At 41.9% G+C, this 20,443-nt stretch overlaps 1 protein-coding gene across 3 annotated transcripts in view; it reads right to left on the bottom strand.

Moving 5' to 3' along the window:
• Window positions 1–20,443, bottom strand: part of LOC144939931 (uncharacterized) — a 55,537-nt gene that overhangs the window by 16,352 nt on the left and 18,742 nt on the right. For all 3 annotated transcript variants that reach the window (XR_013638761.1, XM_078866740.1, XM_078866741.1), the window contains exons 10-20: window positions 20,286–20,330; window positions 17,283–17,336; window positions 10,472–10,540; window positions 7,954–8,022; window positions 6,557–6,625; window positions 5,850–5,918; window positions 5,614–5,682; window positions 3,319–3,387; window positions 2,610–2,678; window positions 1,306–1,377; window positions 998–1,066 (exon numbers count right to left, since the gene is read on the bottom strand). Coding sequence is in view for 2 of the 3 variants with exons in the window: in XM_078866740.1 (XP_078722866.1) it covers window positions 998–1,066; window positions 1,306–1,377; window positions 2,610–2,678; window positions 3,319–3,387; window positions 5,614–5,682; window positions 5,850–5,918; window positions 6,557–6,625; window positions 7,954–8,022; window positions 10,472–10,540; window positions 17,283–17,336; window positions 20,286–20,330 (723 nt within the window). In the remaining variant the exon portion in view is untranslated. The remainder of the gene's footprint in view (window positions 1–997; window positions 1,067–1,305; window positions 1,378–2,609; window positions 2,679–3,318; window positions 3,388–5,613; window positions 5,683–5,849; window positions 5,919–6,556; window positions 6,626–7,953; window positions 8,023–10,471; window positions 10,541–17,282; window positions 17,337–20,285; window positions 20,331–20,443) is intronic.

The raw sequence follows: 20,443 nt of genomic DNA, 5'->3' as shown, positions 1-20,443 counted from the left end.
CCACGTGCACATCGCAGATCAGCATTTCTTATTTGCAAGTGTGCTGGTCAATGCTGCTTACAGCTGGTTGTCTGTTTCTCTTGACTCGCACCCCAGTGGGCCATTAACACTTGCCAATCTGGCCTCATTTTTCATGCAATTCAGTTCCCCCCACCCTGTAAGATGTATGCTTTACATCTCAGGGCATTGACCTTTCTTATAAAATATGTCCTGGTAAAGAGTCCACTGTGGGGTCCTGGTAAAGAGTCCACTGCGGGTGGTGTGTAATGTGTTGATGCCGTTAAGTGCAACCAGGCTTGACCAGAACTGGGGCGAACTGGGGTGGACAGGATTCGTAAAGTGGGCACGTGAAGTAGTCGCTTGCACAGCTGGTGCCTATCAAATATATATGTACTCTATTGAGTTTGAGCAAATCAACAAATATGGGAGGACTCTGCATGCTATTTTCTTTTAAAACACAAAGCGAATTGTATTTGCATTGCATGTTACTGAAGATAACATGGCTGCATTGGATTGTTTTTACTTGCAGAGAAAACAATTCTTCTGGGAGGTCTGAGCTTTATCTCTACTGCATTAGCTATAAAAAAAAAACATTGGAATAATAAGTGAACGTTTGTTTATGATTGCGTAGTAACTCAACACATTAACATCTGCAGACAAACATATGTATAAGAAAAAAAATTTTCATGAAGATAATGGTAAACAACATCTACTTATCCAAAATAAGTTTTGCGAGATCACTCTCAACAAACAAACAAAAAGTTTTGAAATGGTCTCGCGCAACTCCACCGAAATCTTTGGAAACAATCTAGTATCAAATGGCGAACACACACGCGCATGGCTCCGCGTGTCACAGCCCTAGCCTTGCCAAAGCCCTGCATGCATTACGTTGTAATACATGCACAAGGCTGGGCTGGATCAGCACTCGTATGAGTGAAGTGCGTAACACCGAGTTGGCTCTAAGGAAATCCGCGTGACCAAGACGGGCGTCTCAAACCTTTTCTCCCTGCACGCCAACACCAGCACTCCCCTCAGGCCCGCGTGGCCCCGGTGACCCGATCTCACCCTGCCACAGAGAACACAGCAGCAGAAGTGTTTCCCTTGCAGAGGGCACGTACAGCACCCGCACGCACTTGCACATCGCAGATCGGCATTTCGTTATTTGCAATTGTGCTAGCCAATGCTACGTACAGCTGGATTTCTGTTTCATTCAATGTGAGAGACTATCTGTGGTAAAACAAAAAAAAATGCAACCATCATTGGTACGCGTGCCATGTGAGACGCTGGCTTTCATTCGTTGCTTACCTTTTGTCCAGGTGAACCATCCTCTCCTAGAATTCCAGGGATTCCAGAAAGGCCTGGGGATCCGATCTCACCCTGAAACAAGAACACACGAAAAAAACACACTTCAATGCACAGTCACATACACACCTGCCCACATGCCTCCTGTGAAGATAGCCTTATCTCTGCAAGATAATATATTGACTCCTAAGTCTTGCACCTCCAATAGCGCTGTTTATTGCTGGTCACTTGGCATTTTTTGGGCCTCTGCTGAACAGCAGTAATGTAAAATAAAAGGTCTGTCTTTATGTTTTAAGTTTCGCAACATTTCCATGAAAAAGAATGAAGCTTCCCTTTTAACATCTTTCAGCCTGAAAGAGAAATTCTTATTTTTAAATGACATAGCACATTTACTTGACTTTGTTAAGTCATGCAGTTTATAATGCGATTGAATAAAGTGCATGCTGAATTGCTTGTATTTAAAATACACTGTTAAAAAGCAAAATTGTTGAACTTGTATACCGACATTTCTTTGAGATTAAACATCGCATTCACAACTGCATGCACAGGGTTATACTTGTGCTATATTTGTGTGTATTTGTGATTGCACTCAATTGTGACAGGAATCTGATTTTAATTTGAAAAGCTTATCACATTACGTAATGTTTCCATTGTAAGGTTATTTATATCAGTTCATTTGATTATTTTTTTTTAAACTACATCTCGCGTTTATGATTGATTTTATTTACAAACAAAACCAAGAAGATGGATTTAAATGTAATCTATGTTTTTACTTTGTATGTCCCTTTGTAGTTTTTCAGTTGAACAGTACTAAATGTATAAATCAGATGTTCCCTTTTTCTAAACGCACCATCTACTTTCAACATTTGATGCCTACCAATCAGCATATTGTTTTCATTAAACCATGACCACATCTTTTTAAAATATCAAACTCTGAACTAAGGAGGGAAGAAAAGCTGATGTTATGAAATATCTGGTGGAATGTGTCATGAGTATAATATTCTCAAAACCCAAGACTAATATTTACTTAAGCACGACTTTTGTTAAAAATTCACTGTTTTAAAACATATTTGATATTATAGTCAAAGAGTCCTTTAAGGCCAATCAATCATACATATGGCATTAACATTTCTCGCAAATAACAAAACCATAGCTTTGTAAGGGAAATAAATAAAACGCTCCACCTTGACGACATTTATTGTCAGTCAATTGAGAATGTGCGGTTATTTTTGGGTCATTTCGCCAAAGCGTCCGTCCAGCGTCTGCTTAGTGCACAGAAGACGTGGCAAGCTGCAGCGATGCCTCACCTTGGGGCCAGGCTCCCCAACGCCGCTTGGGCCCGAAGGCCCGCTGTCTCCAGTGAGTCCTCTGTCTCCCTGTCAGAGCAGGGAGACATGAGCCACGTGGCACAGTAGCAAACAAAATGTTATTGCGAACCAAGCACGCTGACAAAGCGGGTATGCCGGTGCAACAGAACACGATGCCTGCATGCCACACGTCGCACGGGGTTGGACAATGTTCAGTACTTCGTGTTTGTGGGATGCACTCTATAGCTCCAATTCAGTTTCTGAAGAAGCGAGTGGAAACGTCAGACATCACCCCGAACAACATTTAAAATCACTCCATGATTTGTTGAGCATCAAGCAGTCAACACTTCCTCAAGCCAGGCATATATTTCATGGAAAGGGAGAGCAAGAGACAAATATAAACACAGATTTAAAAAATGATCAGAAGACAGAGGGGGGCCAGATTCACGTAGTTGTTTTGGCCACCATTTCCCCCAAAACAGCCGAAATTTACGCAAAACACTGGAATTCCGTAAAAGCGCAAATTTAATTGGAGACCCAGAATCTCTTGGATGCCAGTCGTGCCTTGCATTCTATCATTCCTCCGACTTCTGCAGGTGCAGCAGTGAAGCTGTCTCGCCATGCCACTGCACCTACGGACATTCAATAGAAGCTAAATTCATTTAAGTTCCTCGTGTGATGATAGAAATTCGTGGGACGCGTAGTTCACCTTTGGTCCCACCAGCCCCTCTCCAGGAGGCCCTCTCGGTCCAGTCATCCCCCTCGGACCGTGTTCACCCTGAAATGTCACGGTGAATATTTGTCAACCTTGCCCAGTAAATACCTCACAGCAATGGCACACACCGTCGGGAGAGTTGACGGTTAAACATCACAGGGAGTACAATGTTTTTACCATCGCCAGTGTCGTCATCATCATCATCATCAAAAACACATTATCATGATAAAGTGTATACAACACAAGCAACTAAAATTATTTAAAGTTGGTAAAAATACAAAATGCCTCAGCGTGCTTATTTAAACAAAGGCCAGTTTATCATGGTGGCCCGTTTGTGTGTGGGAAGTTGAACCTTTCACGGGCTATGGGAACACTTAAGCCAATTTTCCCACCAATGACCATGAACCCCATTGTTTGTAGCTGGGCTCTTAAGCAACAACAGATGCGGCATCATATTCAGCCACCAGCAGATTCAGAAACGCTTCACATAATAGTGACTGATCTGAAAGAATAAGTGTTGATTTATGTGAAACAGAATTCATTCTTAATTACTCTTATTATAATCACACATGGGATAATCACCGTTTTTACGTGGAACACCTTGATATGTGGTACTTTGAATGTTCAATGTTAAACAGACACTGAGCTTTGTTGCAACACAGTTGGGTGCACTCAAAAGGTGTTGTCGGGGTTCCTGCGAGAAAAAAAAACCCTTCCTTGGGCTCCCAGTGGCACCTTCAGACTGTGACATTTTGACCCAAAGTTTCTCCCATGAGAATGTTTGTGGCCACACATTTAATTGATTTGTCTAAAACATGGTCCTATTAGTGTAGAACTCCGTAAACGTAATGAGTCATTTGATTTCAAACTGCAAATATCTGTATTACGCATTTGCGTTTGCCTGACGTGTTAGCGTATGCTCAGCAGAGGGCAGCAGATATCTTTTGTCAACGGGTGCAGACGCATTTGTGAATTCACTCCATTAAAATACTAGATCAGATGGAAACCGATGCTCCATTTACCTCTTTTCCAAACAAAACATAAAAAAAACATATGGGGATTGGAGATTTTTGTTTATACCTGATGAATAATGCGTAGAGTTCTTGGCAAACAGAATAAAGATGTAGGCGCACTGCCAGTCTTGAGATAATGAAAATAAATTCTCTCCTGGAAAACTCTTGCTGCATGACAACTTCTCAAATAAATAAAATATACTAACGGTTTTATCTAGCTGCTGTTCGTTCACACCGACATTGCCATCTGCTCAGCTCACTTTAATTATGTGCAATGCAATTTGACATGTTCCAAAATTATGATAAGTGATGGTAATACATTATTCCTGAAGTTAAAAGGTACACTACCTATGAAACTATGTTTTATTTCATAAGATAAGGTCTGCTGAGCTATATAGCTCTTTTTCAGAACCGACCTGGCCACAAATGATAGCTCAACGAAGTGGCTTATCACGTGGCAACCTATCACAGGCAAATCCTCTAAACGCAAATTCCTCAAATACTCTAAACGTATGTTTCTAAATGTGGAGGGGTAAACGGGAGAACCTGGAGAAAAAATCCACACAACCAGGGATAGAGAGACATGCAAACTCCAGATATAGAGAAGTCGTGATCGAACCCATAACTTCCTGTATACCAGGCGAGGTAGTTAACATCGCACAATTGCTTGCTTGTGCCAAGACTGGTGGAAGGGCCATCGCTAGAGGGAGTTCCAGAGAGACCCTTTTGGCGACATTTTTCCGACTCCTCCACACTGGGCAGGCGACTTGGAGGAGGTGGGGATAACCACATTTGACCTCACCACAAGCAACTAACCGATTCTAGATTTGAAGCTTTCGTGACTGCAATGATTCATATCCTTAGGTTTTTTCGGTAAAGTCACGTAGGTAAAAACATTAAAAAGTAGAATAAAAAAAAAAAAAAATTTTACTTTTTAATGTTTTTACCTACGTGACTTTACCGAAAAAACCTAACTAACCGATTGACTTGCAGATTTAGTTTGTGCTTATCAGCACGTGTGGAGAACATACATGCAAGCAGAGATGTGATCGGTGTGGAGAATCAAACTCCAGGGTTATTCAGTTTTCTCAGCTACTAATTCATACATCTCCATAAACATACCACTGATTTATTTTATAAGGGGTTTTTTGTTGCAATTTTAAACGTAAGTCAGTGGGCAGCGTATGGACCCCATGTCAAGGGTGCAAGATGAGACAATTGAATAAAGGAATATTGTTCGCGGGCTGACGTGGGTAGAGTCAAAAGATTGTATTACCTTCTCCCCTTGAATGCCGAGCCCGGGAGGGCCAAGTGGACCAGGCAGGCCTAGTAATCCAATATCTCCCTGTTAAAATGAAAATGTGAAAAACAAACAATAATCTTAGAATAGGGAACAACATTTACACAACCCAATCTCAACCACACAATGTGGAGTATGTTGTTGACGGTAACCACTTGGCAAGCACAAAACAAGCTCTGATGTAACATTTGTGTTACTTGTTTTTGACTCACCTTGTCTCCTTTGACTCCACTGCCTTGTAAACCACGAGCTCCTCTTGGCCCATCGAACCCTCGGTCACCCTGATATAGAAATAGAGTGGTTTGGCAAATTTGTTGGCATTATTCGCGATGCCAGGTTGCATCACAGAAAGGAGTCGACGCCTTTAGAGGGCCTTCGGTACAAGTTTAGACCTCCCACTGTCTGCAGTGGGATTAACCCAGCACGAAGACACCCGAGAAAAAAACAGTCCATCAGGGCCCAAATACCAAATAACTAGAGTATGCATCTGTCTGTGGGCGCATGCGATATCAAATATTGGTCTGGCATTAGGCCAAGTTTATCATGAATTCATGGTGAGCATTGCTACATTCTTGAATGTCAAATTTACTGGCAATTAATAGCAAAATGCCAAAACGAATAGAGAAATAACAACCAACTACAGAAATATCAACCACTGGTTACACCTAGAAATTCAATTTTGGCAAACAACTATAGCATGAAAAAAACCCTCTATATGATAAACCTCTGTATAATATTTCTCGGCAGCCTGGGGCACAATAATGTTTTCCATGCGATGAAGTTAAGGGCAGCTACCCGAATAATGCCTCCGGTCTGCACAAATCTGTCGCTGCAAAAAAGCAAAGCAACCAATGTGCATTCTGAAAGCGAGTCAAGCACATTTATTGAACAAAGCAATGCAACTTTGATCTGCACTTACCTTTGGTCCAGGAAGGCCTTCCCCGGGTAACCCTCGTTCACCAGATGGCCCCGAAGAACCTTGAGGGCCCTGCAAACAATCCCCTCCTGCTTATTATCTATGCACAATGTAGGCATGCAATGTTTTTATTTTATTTACAATTGTTTATGTATCGGCTAAAATATTTTGCTTGGTGATACTATCACAGGAGAGTACATCATTTAAAACACACCTAGCCTTCCTTATTTCGTCTATTATGCAGGATTACTACCTCTTCATGTCATAATTTAATACGGTATAATATTTCGCGTAACTCTTTTCAATCGTTTGAATTCAATGCTTATAAAATGTGAGGTTATTGTGTGTTGGTGAATGGCATACAAATTTTTTTTAGATACATGTAAGGCAGTTACGTGATTTTTTTATTCCACGTAAAAAGGCAAAGACTACAGTGGCAATGCATTACAGTACTGAATTCCAAACATAGCTTCAAAACGCAGTAAATGTATCTGAAAATGGACTCCTCCTTATAAATATCATGCACAGTCTGTTCTCTCATAACGCGGTAGTTGCGTTCCTGAAGAACACCGCATTATGGAAAAATCGCTTTATAATAAATAACATAGGGGGTAAAGCACAGTCCGCGATAACACGTGGGATGCGTACTGCAGGCTGAACAAAGACTGAGGCGTGTGTGGGTAGCATCTAGAAGCATCCAGCAGCATCCCGCCTTGTGTGATGCTACGCCGAGGCAGTCGTACAACCGCTTATTCCTACTCGCGCTATGTAGTTCTTGTTCCCTCGATCGCGTTATATCCAATTTGCATCCGCGTTATAAAAAAAAATGTTCCTTAATACACTCATCGTGCTATATCCAATTCCCGTTCCGGAGAACAGACTGCAACACATTCCAAAGTCGCTCTGCCGTGCCAGGCTTAGGGGCCGTCCATAAATGACGTCACGCGATTTTGGACGATTTTTGACCGCCCCCCCCCCTCGTCACACGGCGTCACAAAAAGTCAGAACCCCCCCTCAAATATGACGTCACAAAGCTCTGCCCCCTCCCCCCCCCCCAATTCATATTTTCATTTTGAAAATAAAACATGCTTCAAATCGCTTTTAAACACTCCTACAACATGTTGTAGGAGTGTTGTTATAACAATTAATGTCATTATAACAATTCTATATTTATTTAAAGTTGCGCATTTTTATGTGAAGTCACATTTCTCAAACCCCCCCCCCCCTCGTCACACATTGTCACAAATGTCTGACCCCACACCCTCCCCCTAGGTGCGTGACGTCATTCATGGACGGCCCCTTATCAGTGTAAAACAAGAGCGGCGTAGAACAGCAAGTCCCAGCTCGCATGATGTTCGGCCAGCGAGGCGAAGTGGCCAGTGAGTGAGTGGGTGTCTTACGGGAAGCCCAGGTTCTCCCACTCCAGGAGGCCCGGCAGGACCAGCTCTGCCCGGTGGACCGAGGTCACCCTGTCCAGAATTGAGAGGCATGTACAGGGAAGGAGACAAAGTACACCTTCAAAATATCGCATCGAAAACGAATTCCAGTGAAATGTTGTTTTGACCTCAATTGCGCCTGCTCGAATACTGCATTTTAACTAAAAAGGGGAGAATTTTTTGCTTGAATTGATCGTCACAGCAGTATGCGAAGGCTTAGTCTGGAAACTAACACCACAAAGCACACCTGTGTGCACTTCAGGTTTCGTAGGTGAATGCGCAATAGTGCCTGATGTGGCAGGTTGGCAGGCCTTTGGCACAAACTTAAACAATTACTTTACTTTTCAAAGTAACTTTCAAACACAAGTGGCTGCAATAAACAAAAACCCGCCCAATTTTGTGTTTGGGTGCTGACGACAGCAGAGGGCAGCAGAGTGACACTCAGTGGGGATGAGTGGCCACGGTTCTGCTTGTAGCCATGGCTGAGGGCACTAATAGCGGCTTCCACTAAACTTGGGCACTGTGGGCACATTTGGCTGACATTTAATTTGATGGTGATCTCAGACAAGGGGACTACAATACGATTCCTCGGGAAAATCTGATACACAGAGGCCGAGTAAGTTTTATACATATTTTTGACTTGTTTTTTTTTCCAGCCTGCCCTATTACTCTGTTATGATGGATTTTGCCCATCATTTACAGACTAGCCTTTTGTCCGTCCAAGGACGGGCGTATTTCAGTAAATCTGAAACTTGCAAACGAAAAGCAGACCGCGACGTGATATTCATTGCATCAATTCGTGTGCAATTTGTAAGGCTGCGGTGACACAGACTTATTCCATTTAAAGGTTATAATCCCTTGTTCATCACGACGTCCTTTTTACTTCTATGTCTCAACAGCAGCGTTACGGAGATCACGTGACGTGAGGATTCTGCCTTTGTAGTGAGGGTTGTAAGTTGACACTGAGGAAGGGGAGGAGGCGCCTCGCCCCCCCCCCCCATGTGGAGTGACGTCACCTGCTAATTACTATTAATGAGGGGGGGGGGGTGTCCATTTGGAAGACGTCACCTCTCCATGATTATTCTCTTCATGATTATTAATTAATGTGGGGGGCTGTTCGATGTGGAGTGACGTCACCTGCTCATGATTATTAATGAGGGGGGGGGGGTGCTCCATGTGGAGGACGTCACCTGTTCATGAATATTAATGAGGGGGGCTGGCCGACGTGGAGTGACGTCACGCGCGGGACACACAGACATTCTTGGCTCATTCTAAATTTGAAGTTTTCGTGACTGCAATGATTCATACTCTTTGGTTTTTTCGGTAAAGTCACGTAGGTAGAAAATAAAATAATTATTTTATAATCGTAGTAAATTTGATCATTACGGCCATTGCATTGGTAGCCATTTTTTTTATATTGACAGTTAAATTCCGTATGATGACAAATCTAATAATTATGATTCTGGTTGCCACCTCATCATCTTGCAATGCATAATTACATTTAATCGCTCTATCTCTGAGGTGGACATCCTGTCGGACGTACCAGTCCACCGACCATCATCCATCAACTATTCTAGCGAAGAGTCCTACCCAAGGCCACTTCTATTTATTCACAGTCAATATTTGTCGAACGTGTTGTTCCCTGATCCGCGTGTTCCTCATTCTGTCTCTCGGTGTTATTCCAGGCACGCACCTCTCAATGCTTCTTCGTAAACGCTGAAAGTTTTTTTTATCAAGCTGTGCTTTGTTTTTTTTACTTGTGAGGGTCAACATCCCACTTCCATTGCAGACAAGAGGAAGGAGCCACTCAACATAACAGTTGTAATTATGATAAATAGAGATGAAATTATCATGATTATAGATTTACATTAGTTCCCAGTAAAATGTTTTATTTTACAATTACATACACGACAGTTCTGCAAACAAATACATTTGCTAAAATGTTCCAGTTGTTTACATAAAATGTTTTACCTGGTGTCTACATCATCGCAATTGTGTATGAACTGATTAGGATGTTTGGAGTTTATATCGAAGAAATTCTCTCATATCTTCAGGGGATTAATGTATGATAGTGAATGAACATGAATGTGGAAACTATGCATATGCTGAACGTAAATGTTTAAGAATAATTATGATGATGCATAAGGAAATAAAAAACAGAAAAATAAATATGCTGCACGGTACATCACACAGGTACAGTAATGGAAGTCCTGAGCATTAATGCCAACCATATAAGCCGTATCATCGTTCAATTTTATTACCTCGCAGCATTTTTCATCTTGGTTCTTTCGGTAAAGTCACGCACCTCTCAATGCTTCTTCTACGTGACTTTACCGAAAGAACCAAGAAGATGAATCCCTGCAGTCACGAAAGCTTTAAATCGAAATTTAGCAGCATTTTGTTAGAATTTAGTTTCGCCTGGACAGCATCTGCCAAGTGGCTTGAGCAAGGTAACAGTTTGTCCGTGAGCAGCACACCGTACCTTGGGGCCATGCAGCCCAATCCCAGTTTCCCCTTGAAGGCCTGGAGGGCCGACAGGGCCACGGTCACCCTGCAAAACACGCGCAGCTCACGTTACAGAGCGCTCAAGCTTGCAGTGCTGCCAGTGACACTCACGGGACGTAATGAACTGATGAGCAAGCTTTGCTCCAATCTTCCTCTTTCCACGTTCATTGTCCGTAGCCTCGGTGTGGAACCACTTCTTTAGTCCCCCCCCGCCTCCCCCCACCTAGGATGATTGTTGCTCCACATAGGCTGAGTGTTCCTTGACGTCAAGGCATGGCAACAGAAATGGCAGACGATGTCAGATGGACAAGGGGTTGCTTCTGCAAAGGCAAATCTCACGAACGTCGGGCGAGTGCAGGTCACACTTTATGGCGTGGTCCCAGCACTTTGAGCCCGACAGCTGTTATCTGGTATTAACATTCCACTCAGACCTTGTGTGTCAACCTGACTTGATGACCAGGGGCACCTCGCACCTGTAGGAGAGGGACCAGCGGGTGAATTGCTGAGCGATGTTAACCTTTGTTTGGTGGGAGAGGGTGACAAGGGCTAAGCAGGCAGTGGGGACGATCCCTAAAGCCGCTCTTAACAGGTGAAAATAATCGACAACTCGTGGACATGCACGATGTAAATGTGTATTCCTTAAAAAATTGCGAGCAGCGCTTTTTGTGTGTTATTGTATTGAAGAAAAAAAGCTGTTGCGTTGACAGTGCCGCCTCACTGGCCCAAAGAAGGGCTGTCATAACAAGCCTAGCCCTTTTGAGCTTTTTTTCCTGCCACGTTACACCAATATATCCAAGCATATTGAGTGCACACATGTTCGTCTAGTTAGATTCTCGTTGATTGAAGAGAAATACTGCTGTTATCAATTCAATGTGCACACTCCTTCATGATAAACGTAAATGTTTAATGCCAATATTTTTTATGGCAAAAGCTGCACGCTGTGAGCTTTGTTTATATGAGCACCGGGCTCCACAAGCAGAGCGAGTGATTTTTTTTTAAATTGCAGGCACAATTAGCGAGCTTATTTGGCCATGATAAGGACAAACAACTGCACGCGGCTGTGAATGGTTTTGTTGGTTCTTTTCACACCCTCCGGCAAGAAAACAAGACATCGCCTCCAAACGATGTTGACCTAATTGCTGATCTCCTCACAGAGCTATAAAATGGGAGTCAAGGCAGAGACTCAGGCCAATGAACTGTGGACCTGCAGGTGAACACCTCACATTCAGCTGCACAGAAATGTCAGGAAAACCAGTTTTTCTTATTTTTTAATTATTATTTTGCGTGCCAATTGTGTCACACCCACACAAAACATACCCACTCGACTCGGATAAGATTTGACTGTTGTCTTCATTATACTCTTTCTAAATTACTTCGAATATTTCAATGAGTGATAGCTCATTTGAAAGGTCATTGTGCAATTAAAAACATAGTCGGACATTTTACACTTGCAAATGACCCTTAAATCACATCAAGTTATAAAAATTGCGGATTAACATAACATCAATTTTAGTTGGTATAATGATTAGTTTGATTTAAAGAAACCAAAAGTAATATGGGCAATATATATTCCACGTGGTTATAATAGTCCTGTCAGTAAAGTATAATCAAACCAAATGATATTATTAGTTCAATTTCTCTGTCCATTACATATCAGTCATGGTAGTTGTTTAACCATATTTTACCATGCTGATGAGTGCGGGTTGGTGAAAGGAGGCCCATCACTTGGCGCTGATGTTAGCGGTGGTTGGGAATCAAAGTTGCAGTGTCCTCACCACACCAACCTTGTATGCATGGATGTGTGCATGCAATGCAATTGTTGTATTCTTTAATTCAAATCAGGAGTTACAGCCATATGTCCTGTGTATGCCCCGTATGGTTAATTTATTAACGTTTAACTAAATACGTATTACAATGTAATATAGGATAATTTAACGGTGTCAGGAGAAACCCAGGAAAACTATATTTTGAGAACGCACCATTCGAACATGTTTCATCTGTCTGAGGTCACTGAACAATTTACTGTAATATATGAATCAGCAACTAAGACATCTGCCAGCGCGCATTCCTCAATACAATCTAATATCACGTGGCTATGCTGTTTAGTGTAGCGCTACGGATCATTTGTAAGACAGGACTTGGTGTTTTTTGACAACAGGTGCGTGTGAAGAAAAATATAAGTGGACGTAATTCACGAGATCGTGCCTGTTAAACTAGAATGAAAGGAAAAATAATATGAAGCACGTATTTGTTTGGATAATCTCTGCCAGAGTAGCACTGATAGATGAGAGCCCTGTGTCAAGCCTAATGAGACATTTCTATAAATTCAGCCTCCAGCAGTGAACTTATGCACCATTCTTCAAAGAAATCCTCAAAATGCCTTTTCAGTTTCACAATTTTAGGTAAAATTCCTATGAAACATTCAAAGTTTTTTGTTAAGTAAAAAAACAAACTTGCTCTGAATAACATTTTTGGTTTAAGAATGTTCTTTGATATACTTTTTTGAATTTATTTCTGAATTATATTTTAAGCAAAGTGAAATCAAAACTATTTGTTACATGAGTAACATTTCAATATACTTATTGTACGTATGTGTGTTTTTCTGTGATGCCATCTTCCTGGAGCTGTTTTATGGCACATGGCAGTGCACCGCTCACTGTGAGAGTTATTTACCAAAATTTCCACATTAAATCATTCGTACATTTGTTATTTGCGCCATTCTTACAGCACAACGCTATCACAGAAGGACATTTTTTTCACACGCAATTATAGTGTTCAGTAGTTTCACAGTTAAGAGGGTGACGTTGCTTGGGTGTAATTACCCAATTAGGCCATTTGTAATTTTCTAATTTGGCAACTTTTGACCGACAGGCCGGACAGCACACATGCCCAACTCTTTTTCGAATGTCACATGATTTTTAGCATCCACTGTACAGCAGAAGGTGCGTACGAATGTTCAATGCACCAGCAGTATTAACCAGGGCGGCCACTGGACTTGAACCACAAACCTCTGCAGCAAGCGGCAAGTAGCAAGAATTTTTATATAGTTGTGAGTAGTAAAAAAAATGAAATTAAGAGAATGCATACAGTTTTGAAGAGGGCACAATTGTAATTCAGAATTACGATACGTAGTGCGATATGCTGTATCAACTATCCATAGCCAGTGGAAGGACATCATTTGGCTGCTCACAACTGTCCCCTCGCTGGACATATCACAGGACATCTGTACAACAGAACAAAATGTGATCACGAGCGGAGAAGGGTGCATTACGCCCGTTAAAGGTATGTTGGCCATGTAATTATAGTGCAGCGAAGCGGGCAAAACAATTCCTAAGGGGTTACATTTGATGTCGATGGCTGATCGCTCCCGATCCCCCTCGTGTTTGCATTTCATGGGGAAGTAAAAAAAAAGCCTCATTGCTGCAAGAACAGCAACGACAACAATGATGCTCTTCAAATTTTTCAACTGAACAGTCTTAAATCGGCACCGTGCTGTCGGCTTGGACTGAGCTGTACCTCACCGCCACATCGGTGGGCTGCGATGAAATCTTTTTTAAAAAAACGTTGACTTGCACTTAAAATCCTTGTCTTACATCGTATCCACATCAGCGCGCTGACCTGCGGTAAGGCTTTTACACACGTTCAACTTAACACGGTTACATGACCCGGCTATCACAGTCGTCTCACCTCTCAGATTATCAGTGCTGCATCAGGTTTTGTAAAAAAAAATAATCTCTCCTGCATGCACGCGCACACAAAGCAAGCGGTGCCTTTTTTTTCGCCTCGGGGCAACTTCGGGCGATGAATGTAGATAAAGTAGCGAGTGCCATAGTGGCAGGTGAAAGTTACTGTCTAGACAGCGCCCCACAGAGACAAGAATTAGCCCCGGGAAGGCAATGCAGGAGGGACTTCATTGACCGGTAACCGCCAACAGCATGGTCAGCCCCATACGTAGACACGGGCGCTTCAGTAGAGGCGGCAACCTTTGCAGAGGAACTCTCTCTCTTTCTCTCTGTCACGCACCATCATTGCCACAGCGTTTAGCCAATGTTAATGAGCCATAAAGAGAGGTGATCGAATCTGTTGGCCAAACCTGTAGCCACCGGGGTACTTCAGGGGGAATGATTGCCCATTAAGAGGACAATTACCAAACATTCTTTGTTTAAAGCTTGTTTTTGCCGATAATTGATTATCCGGATATTGCCTGCAAACCTTTTACGATATAATCGCCAGCCAATGTCTGGTCTATTATAGTGTGCCAAGATGTGTGCTTGACTAGCCGTTTAGAAAAAAAAAACATCATGACAAGGTGTTTGACAGTCTTTTCTCTGCGAATGCACAAGTTGGTAGTTAACTTCATCCATATCTATATTCTTGGTTCTTTCGGTAAAGTCACGTAGAAGGGAAATAATAAAATAATGACATATTAAACAATAAAAAAAAAATTTTGTGGGAATTTTTATTGTTTTATATTTTTATTATTTCTCTTTGTGAGAATTTTTTTTGTTTTATATTTTTATTATTTTATTATTTCCCTTCTACGTGACTTTACCGAAAGAACCAAGAATATGAATCCCTGCAGTCACGAAAGCTTTAAATCAAAATTCCTCCATATCTCTTCACTCGAATGGCTCTACTGACTCGTTCCCAGGCTCTCGGTTCAGACGTTGCTCACACTCAAGTTTGGCTATGGTACCAGAGCCTTCTCCTACCAAGCAGGACTTGATTTGAATCAGTCAGATCCCAATATCAGACCGGTACAATCAGTTAATATAGGACCAGTTACACATATGATGTAAGATTCGAGAGCTATCTATTGTGGTACATTATGTATGTGCACAATTCATTTTAAAATAGTATTTTAGATTTCATACAATGATACGTCTTTTTTATATTTAATTTTAATGTATTGTAGTTACAATGTATAAAAGCACCCTGGTTATGCAATATTCATGGACTAATGCAGCTTTTGTAAACTTTATGTGGAGCTAATGTTTCTCTGCCATCCAGTCAGGAGCCATATATCAATGAGATGGAATCTCAAGGATTTAAATGTCAAGGGGTTTCCCTGTTTAAATACAGGAAAGCTTGCTGAAGAAGGGAAATCCATTAACTACTTATGAGGTAGTTTATTTACTAAGTTTTAATTTATGAGGGTGATGAATAATTAACAAATCCATTAAAGTATTCAATATGATACTGCAGTACAGTATCTGTTAAATGTATGCGGAGCCACGTATACAAAAGTGTATATGGGCTACCAGTAATGTAAAACATGCCTCTCAGCAGTAAATTGCATTCGTATATACTTTAACCGCATCTCTAGTTTGACAAGGCTGCAGGCCCATAATCATATTAAACAGTTAAGTAATGTAAAAAAGCCAGATCTTTGACTTTACTGGAATAATAAAATGTGTTTAACCTTTAAAACGCTTACTTATGTTGATACATATAGGCACAACACTCACTGGTGGACTTGCTCCTGACAGATACCACATTCGTGGCATGGAAAGCACGATATATATAAATAAATAAGCATGCAATTTTGTATTTTCTTCTTTTTTACAAATAAGTCTATTCACTCCCCCTGGCTGTAGATTATCTTCCTGCACCAACCACCCTGCCAGGATATTTATTAATGAAGTCCCACATTTCAGTTCTGTGTCAAAATGTCAACTTTGACAAAAAAAAGAGGGAATGAGCCTCAAATGTTTTTTTCATACTCTATGAAGTTTGATCTCTAGCCCAGTTTTTCTTGTTCTCCGCATGCTTTTTCCATAAACCTTTAGATAGAAAGGACACAGTGCCCAGAAATGAAGCAACATACCATGGGAGTCACACACAACACGAAGCCAGCACCTCAAACAAGACAACATCAACACTGCACAATCTGCTCCTTCAACATTGCAGGCTAATGTACACTTTGACATGTTTATGACCAACGTGGATATTTATATGCTTCATTTCCACAGGCAGGTCTATTTAATATAGTTGCACAGTATATCATGTGAAGTTGTATACTATGTTGCATTCTGGTAGTAATTGCGGAATTTTATTTGAAGCAATTAAGTGAAATCGTGAATGTAATATGAGATATACCACCTGCAGCATGCATCTGTATGTCGTTTTAATGAATCGCTTTTGGCCGTATGTACATATTGAAAACAAATATAGACCGCTGGATTAAACCACAGTAAATCAGTTGTCTCAATGGATCTTATGAGATGTGCTGTTGGAGATTTGCCCAGGTGGGATTTATTGCAATAATACATTCTCTTTCTGGGATTATTAGAGAAATGTGTGGGTGGCTGGTTTTAATCTATGCCATGTTAAAGGTATAAATCAGTTCAAAGTACCAAAGGATACACATTTCTCCTAAAATACCAGGAGATAGCATTTTACTTGGTTGCCTTAGACGCTCATTAGGGGGTATGGGATAGGTGAAGAGTACAATTGCTTGTTAATCAAACACATAACGGGGTCCTTGAAATTGTGGAGGCAGCGTGAGGAACACGCTGCTCTCTTGATCCTGGCCATATCCCAGCTCATTGGTGTCTTAGTCTCTAACTGGAATTCTAGAATTGTCTCACAAGAGGTCCTGCACTTTAGTTGAATACAACCAATTGTGTCGAAATCGAGAGTAAAATGTAGCCCAGACGTTATAGCATAATGAGTCACACACTAGTCACGTTCATTGCGCATCACAACGGATGCATTGTGTTCGCGTTTTCCTATCTTATTAATTTAATATCCACATAATAATCGCACAGTGTTAACAAATGTCCCACCTTTGGTCCTTGGATGCCCTCAATGCCTTGCTCTCCCGTTGGCCCAGGAGGACCCTGCATTACCCCAGAGAAAGAAGCACGTTCAGGTCTTGATTGCAAACCGTGCCGAGTCCATGGCACCATCACCACACCACAGGCTGACGACGAAGAAGAGTCTCCAGCAAGAACATCTCAAATCAAGATGTGAAATTACCAAGACATCATGTTGAATTAGCACCAGATTATATCCTTTCATCAGAAATTCGTTTCATAATCCAGAAGTATTTTTAAAATGTAATAACATTCGCCTAGTACAAACTGTTTTGTAGCTTACCAACCATTCTATTCCAATTTTATTCTTGGCATTATAGTTGATAATAACCCTTGTTTAATATAAATCACACTATTAGTAATTTGATTGCAACAGTGCAATTTGTAATTGCAACAGTTAATTACCATATTTGTTGGACATTAAGCTGGATAGTAATTTCTTCAGTGCGGTATTCTCAACTCTTTTTTGGTAATCTTGAGTAAACCATCGACCAGGACTATCGGTTTTTATGTATACATTCTCTATCTTCATTTATCTCACAACAACCACCACTAAGTGGCGACGACGTCACCATGGCGCTTGTGCCAAGCTAGGTGAAATTTGAGGCCACGTGAAGTGTCGAAGACCCGCTGGCAGGAATTCACGGAACAGACCCAGCTGCCATGGGTTGACTGATTGAGATGACTGGCAGATGCACTAACTGTACTCCCCACAGTGCCAACTTTCTTCGTTTTTGCCGCCTGCAGCTTCGCTGTTGTGAGCATCGTTCCTCCATTGTTGCTGGAGGGCGACTGCCTTCAATTCCCCAGCAGTGTCCTTCACGAACCTACTCCACAGAGGCTGATCTTGACACTGCTGATGCCAGTCATCTCCAAGTCCAATTGGATGCACATCCTTCGGTACCACATCAGTCCATCTCTTCTCTAGCTCATGCTGTGCCCATTTATCCGGCCAAACAAAACCTGCTTGGCCATGTGGTGACTGGGCATGCGGGCTACATGACTCAGCCAACACAGTCTCGCTTGCTGGAGGAGCTCACTTATGGGATTGTGTCCCGATCTTTCAAGGATCTGTGAGCTCCTCACACAATCCAGTCTGGTTCAATCCAGGGTGGATTGTAAGCAGGCTAGCCTGAATGTTTAAAACCAGTGCAGATGTTCCTTTATAGGGCTCCATGTCTCGCAAGCATAGAGAAGGGAGGGCATAACCGTGGCAAAGAAGATCCAGAGCTCTATTTGGGGCGACAGGCGAGGTAGCTTCCACACAGTGTTACACAGCTGATGAAAAGATAAGGCCTCTTGACAGATTTGGAGTGAGACCTCTGCTGCCAAACCAGAGCTGATCATTAGCACATTTCCCAAGCACGGAAACTTCTCCACTCTTTCCACAACTGCCCTATGACTCATGGGGGGCTGAGGGAGGAAAGCATTTGATGACATAAAAAACCCAGGAAGGTGCTTTATTTTTGTGGGGCTCATGACAAGGCCCCATCTCTTAGCAGCATGCTTCAGGTTCTGCAGTAGCATATCCAACTCCTTCTCAGAGTGGGCAGCAATCACCAGATCATCCGCATAATATGGTTGACCAATAGGGAGCCATCCCTTGACCACACTCGGGAATCGGTCAGCCTCCCATTGTATCGACACTAGATGAAAATTCCACCGGTGTCTAACACCACTCTATGAACGTGCATTTGTGAACAATCATCGTGAGCTCCACTTCTTCTTGATAAAGTTTTGTTATGCTCAGTTCATTGCATGGGTTTGACGCTAAAACACATTTAACCGATTATCCTCGATTCCACAGCCAGTCACAGCAGGTTTCATAGAGGGCAGCTACTGAGGGACAGGCACTAATGGCAACATCAAAGTATCCTGACACAAATGATTAGCAAATTTATCCCACTCACAAATGGACAAAGATGTTAACAATGCATGGTAGATATTTTTTGTCTATCCTGGGGCATCTATACATATAAAATAAAGTGGTCAATGTATCAGGTGAGAGGTATTACTAAAGCCATACTCAATATATCTATAAGATATCTTGGCTATAATTATGTATACTCTTAGGTTTTTTCGGTAAAGTCATGGTAGAACCATCACAGCACGATTGCTGTATCAGCACGATTGCTGTATCAGCACGATTGCTGTATCAAGCAATCGTGCTGTGACGGTTCCACCTGAAGACGGAAGCTTGTGTTGCCTCCGAAACGTCGTGATTTTTTTTATATTTTTTTATTAATTTTCATTTTTTTACCTACGTGACTTTACCGAAAGAACCTAAGAGTATGAATCCTTGCAGTCACGAAAGCTTCAAATCTAGAATTATAATTACGTATTTAAAAAAACGTGGTCTGCTGCATTACAATATCCATAGCTGCTGCAACATTAACGTTATTTAATAAAATATAAAGGATGGAGCCCTGCAACTACATGCCCACGACACTAGAGTGCCCCTCTCGATGACATTTTGGCCTACTCTTCCACACTAGCCAGACGTCTTGGAAGAAGTAGGAGTAGCACATTTCACCCCACCACATATGACCTGCCGATCGACTGACTGTGGTGTAACAATTTAGACGACTGATTGGACAGAGGTGAGAGGATTTAGGAAACTGCCCCAATGTTTCAACTTTGGCGCTGGGAGATCGAACCACTACCTCTGGTTTGCAAGTCCGGTGTGCCAACAATAACACTGTGGCGGCATTCTTTCGTATTAAATTAAATTTTAAAAAATCGTGGTTTCCATTGCAAATAATAGCATTTAATGCTATGGTGTCACCCCAATTGGAGACAGGATTAATTGCTGCTATACTGCGCTTGTCAGAGGGAAATGAATCGGCTCGAGACGTAAGGAAGGAAACCTCTGACCAAATCCTTTGCGGTCACTCCTGGAAAGTGACCCCCACCCCCCTCGCTGATTGTGCTAAGACACGGGGGAGAGAACGTCATAGCCCCCCACACACTGACCTGGGGACCTCTCATCCCTCTGGGCCCAGCTGGGCCCTCTGGACCCTGTAAATAGTGGAGAACAAAGAAATGCATCTGTTACAACAACAATAACATCAACAACAGTTTAATTTTCTTACCATGGTTTGTTTCGCTCATGTCAGCCTGAAATGTAAATA

The sequence above is a fragment of the Lampetra fluviatilis genome, chromosome 2 (assembly GCF_964198595.1).
Source record: "Lampetra fluviatilis chromosome 2, kcLamFluv1.1, whole genome shotgun sequence".
NCBI lineage: Eukaryota > Metazoa > Chordata > Hyperoartia > Petromyzontiformes > Petromyzontidae > Lampetra > Lampetra fluviatilis.
The sequence above is the reverse complement of the archived record's forward strand: the minus strand, read 5'-3'. Positions and strand labels throughout refer to the sequence as shown.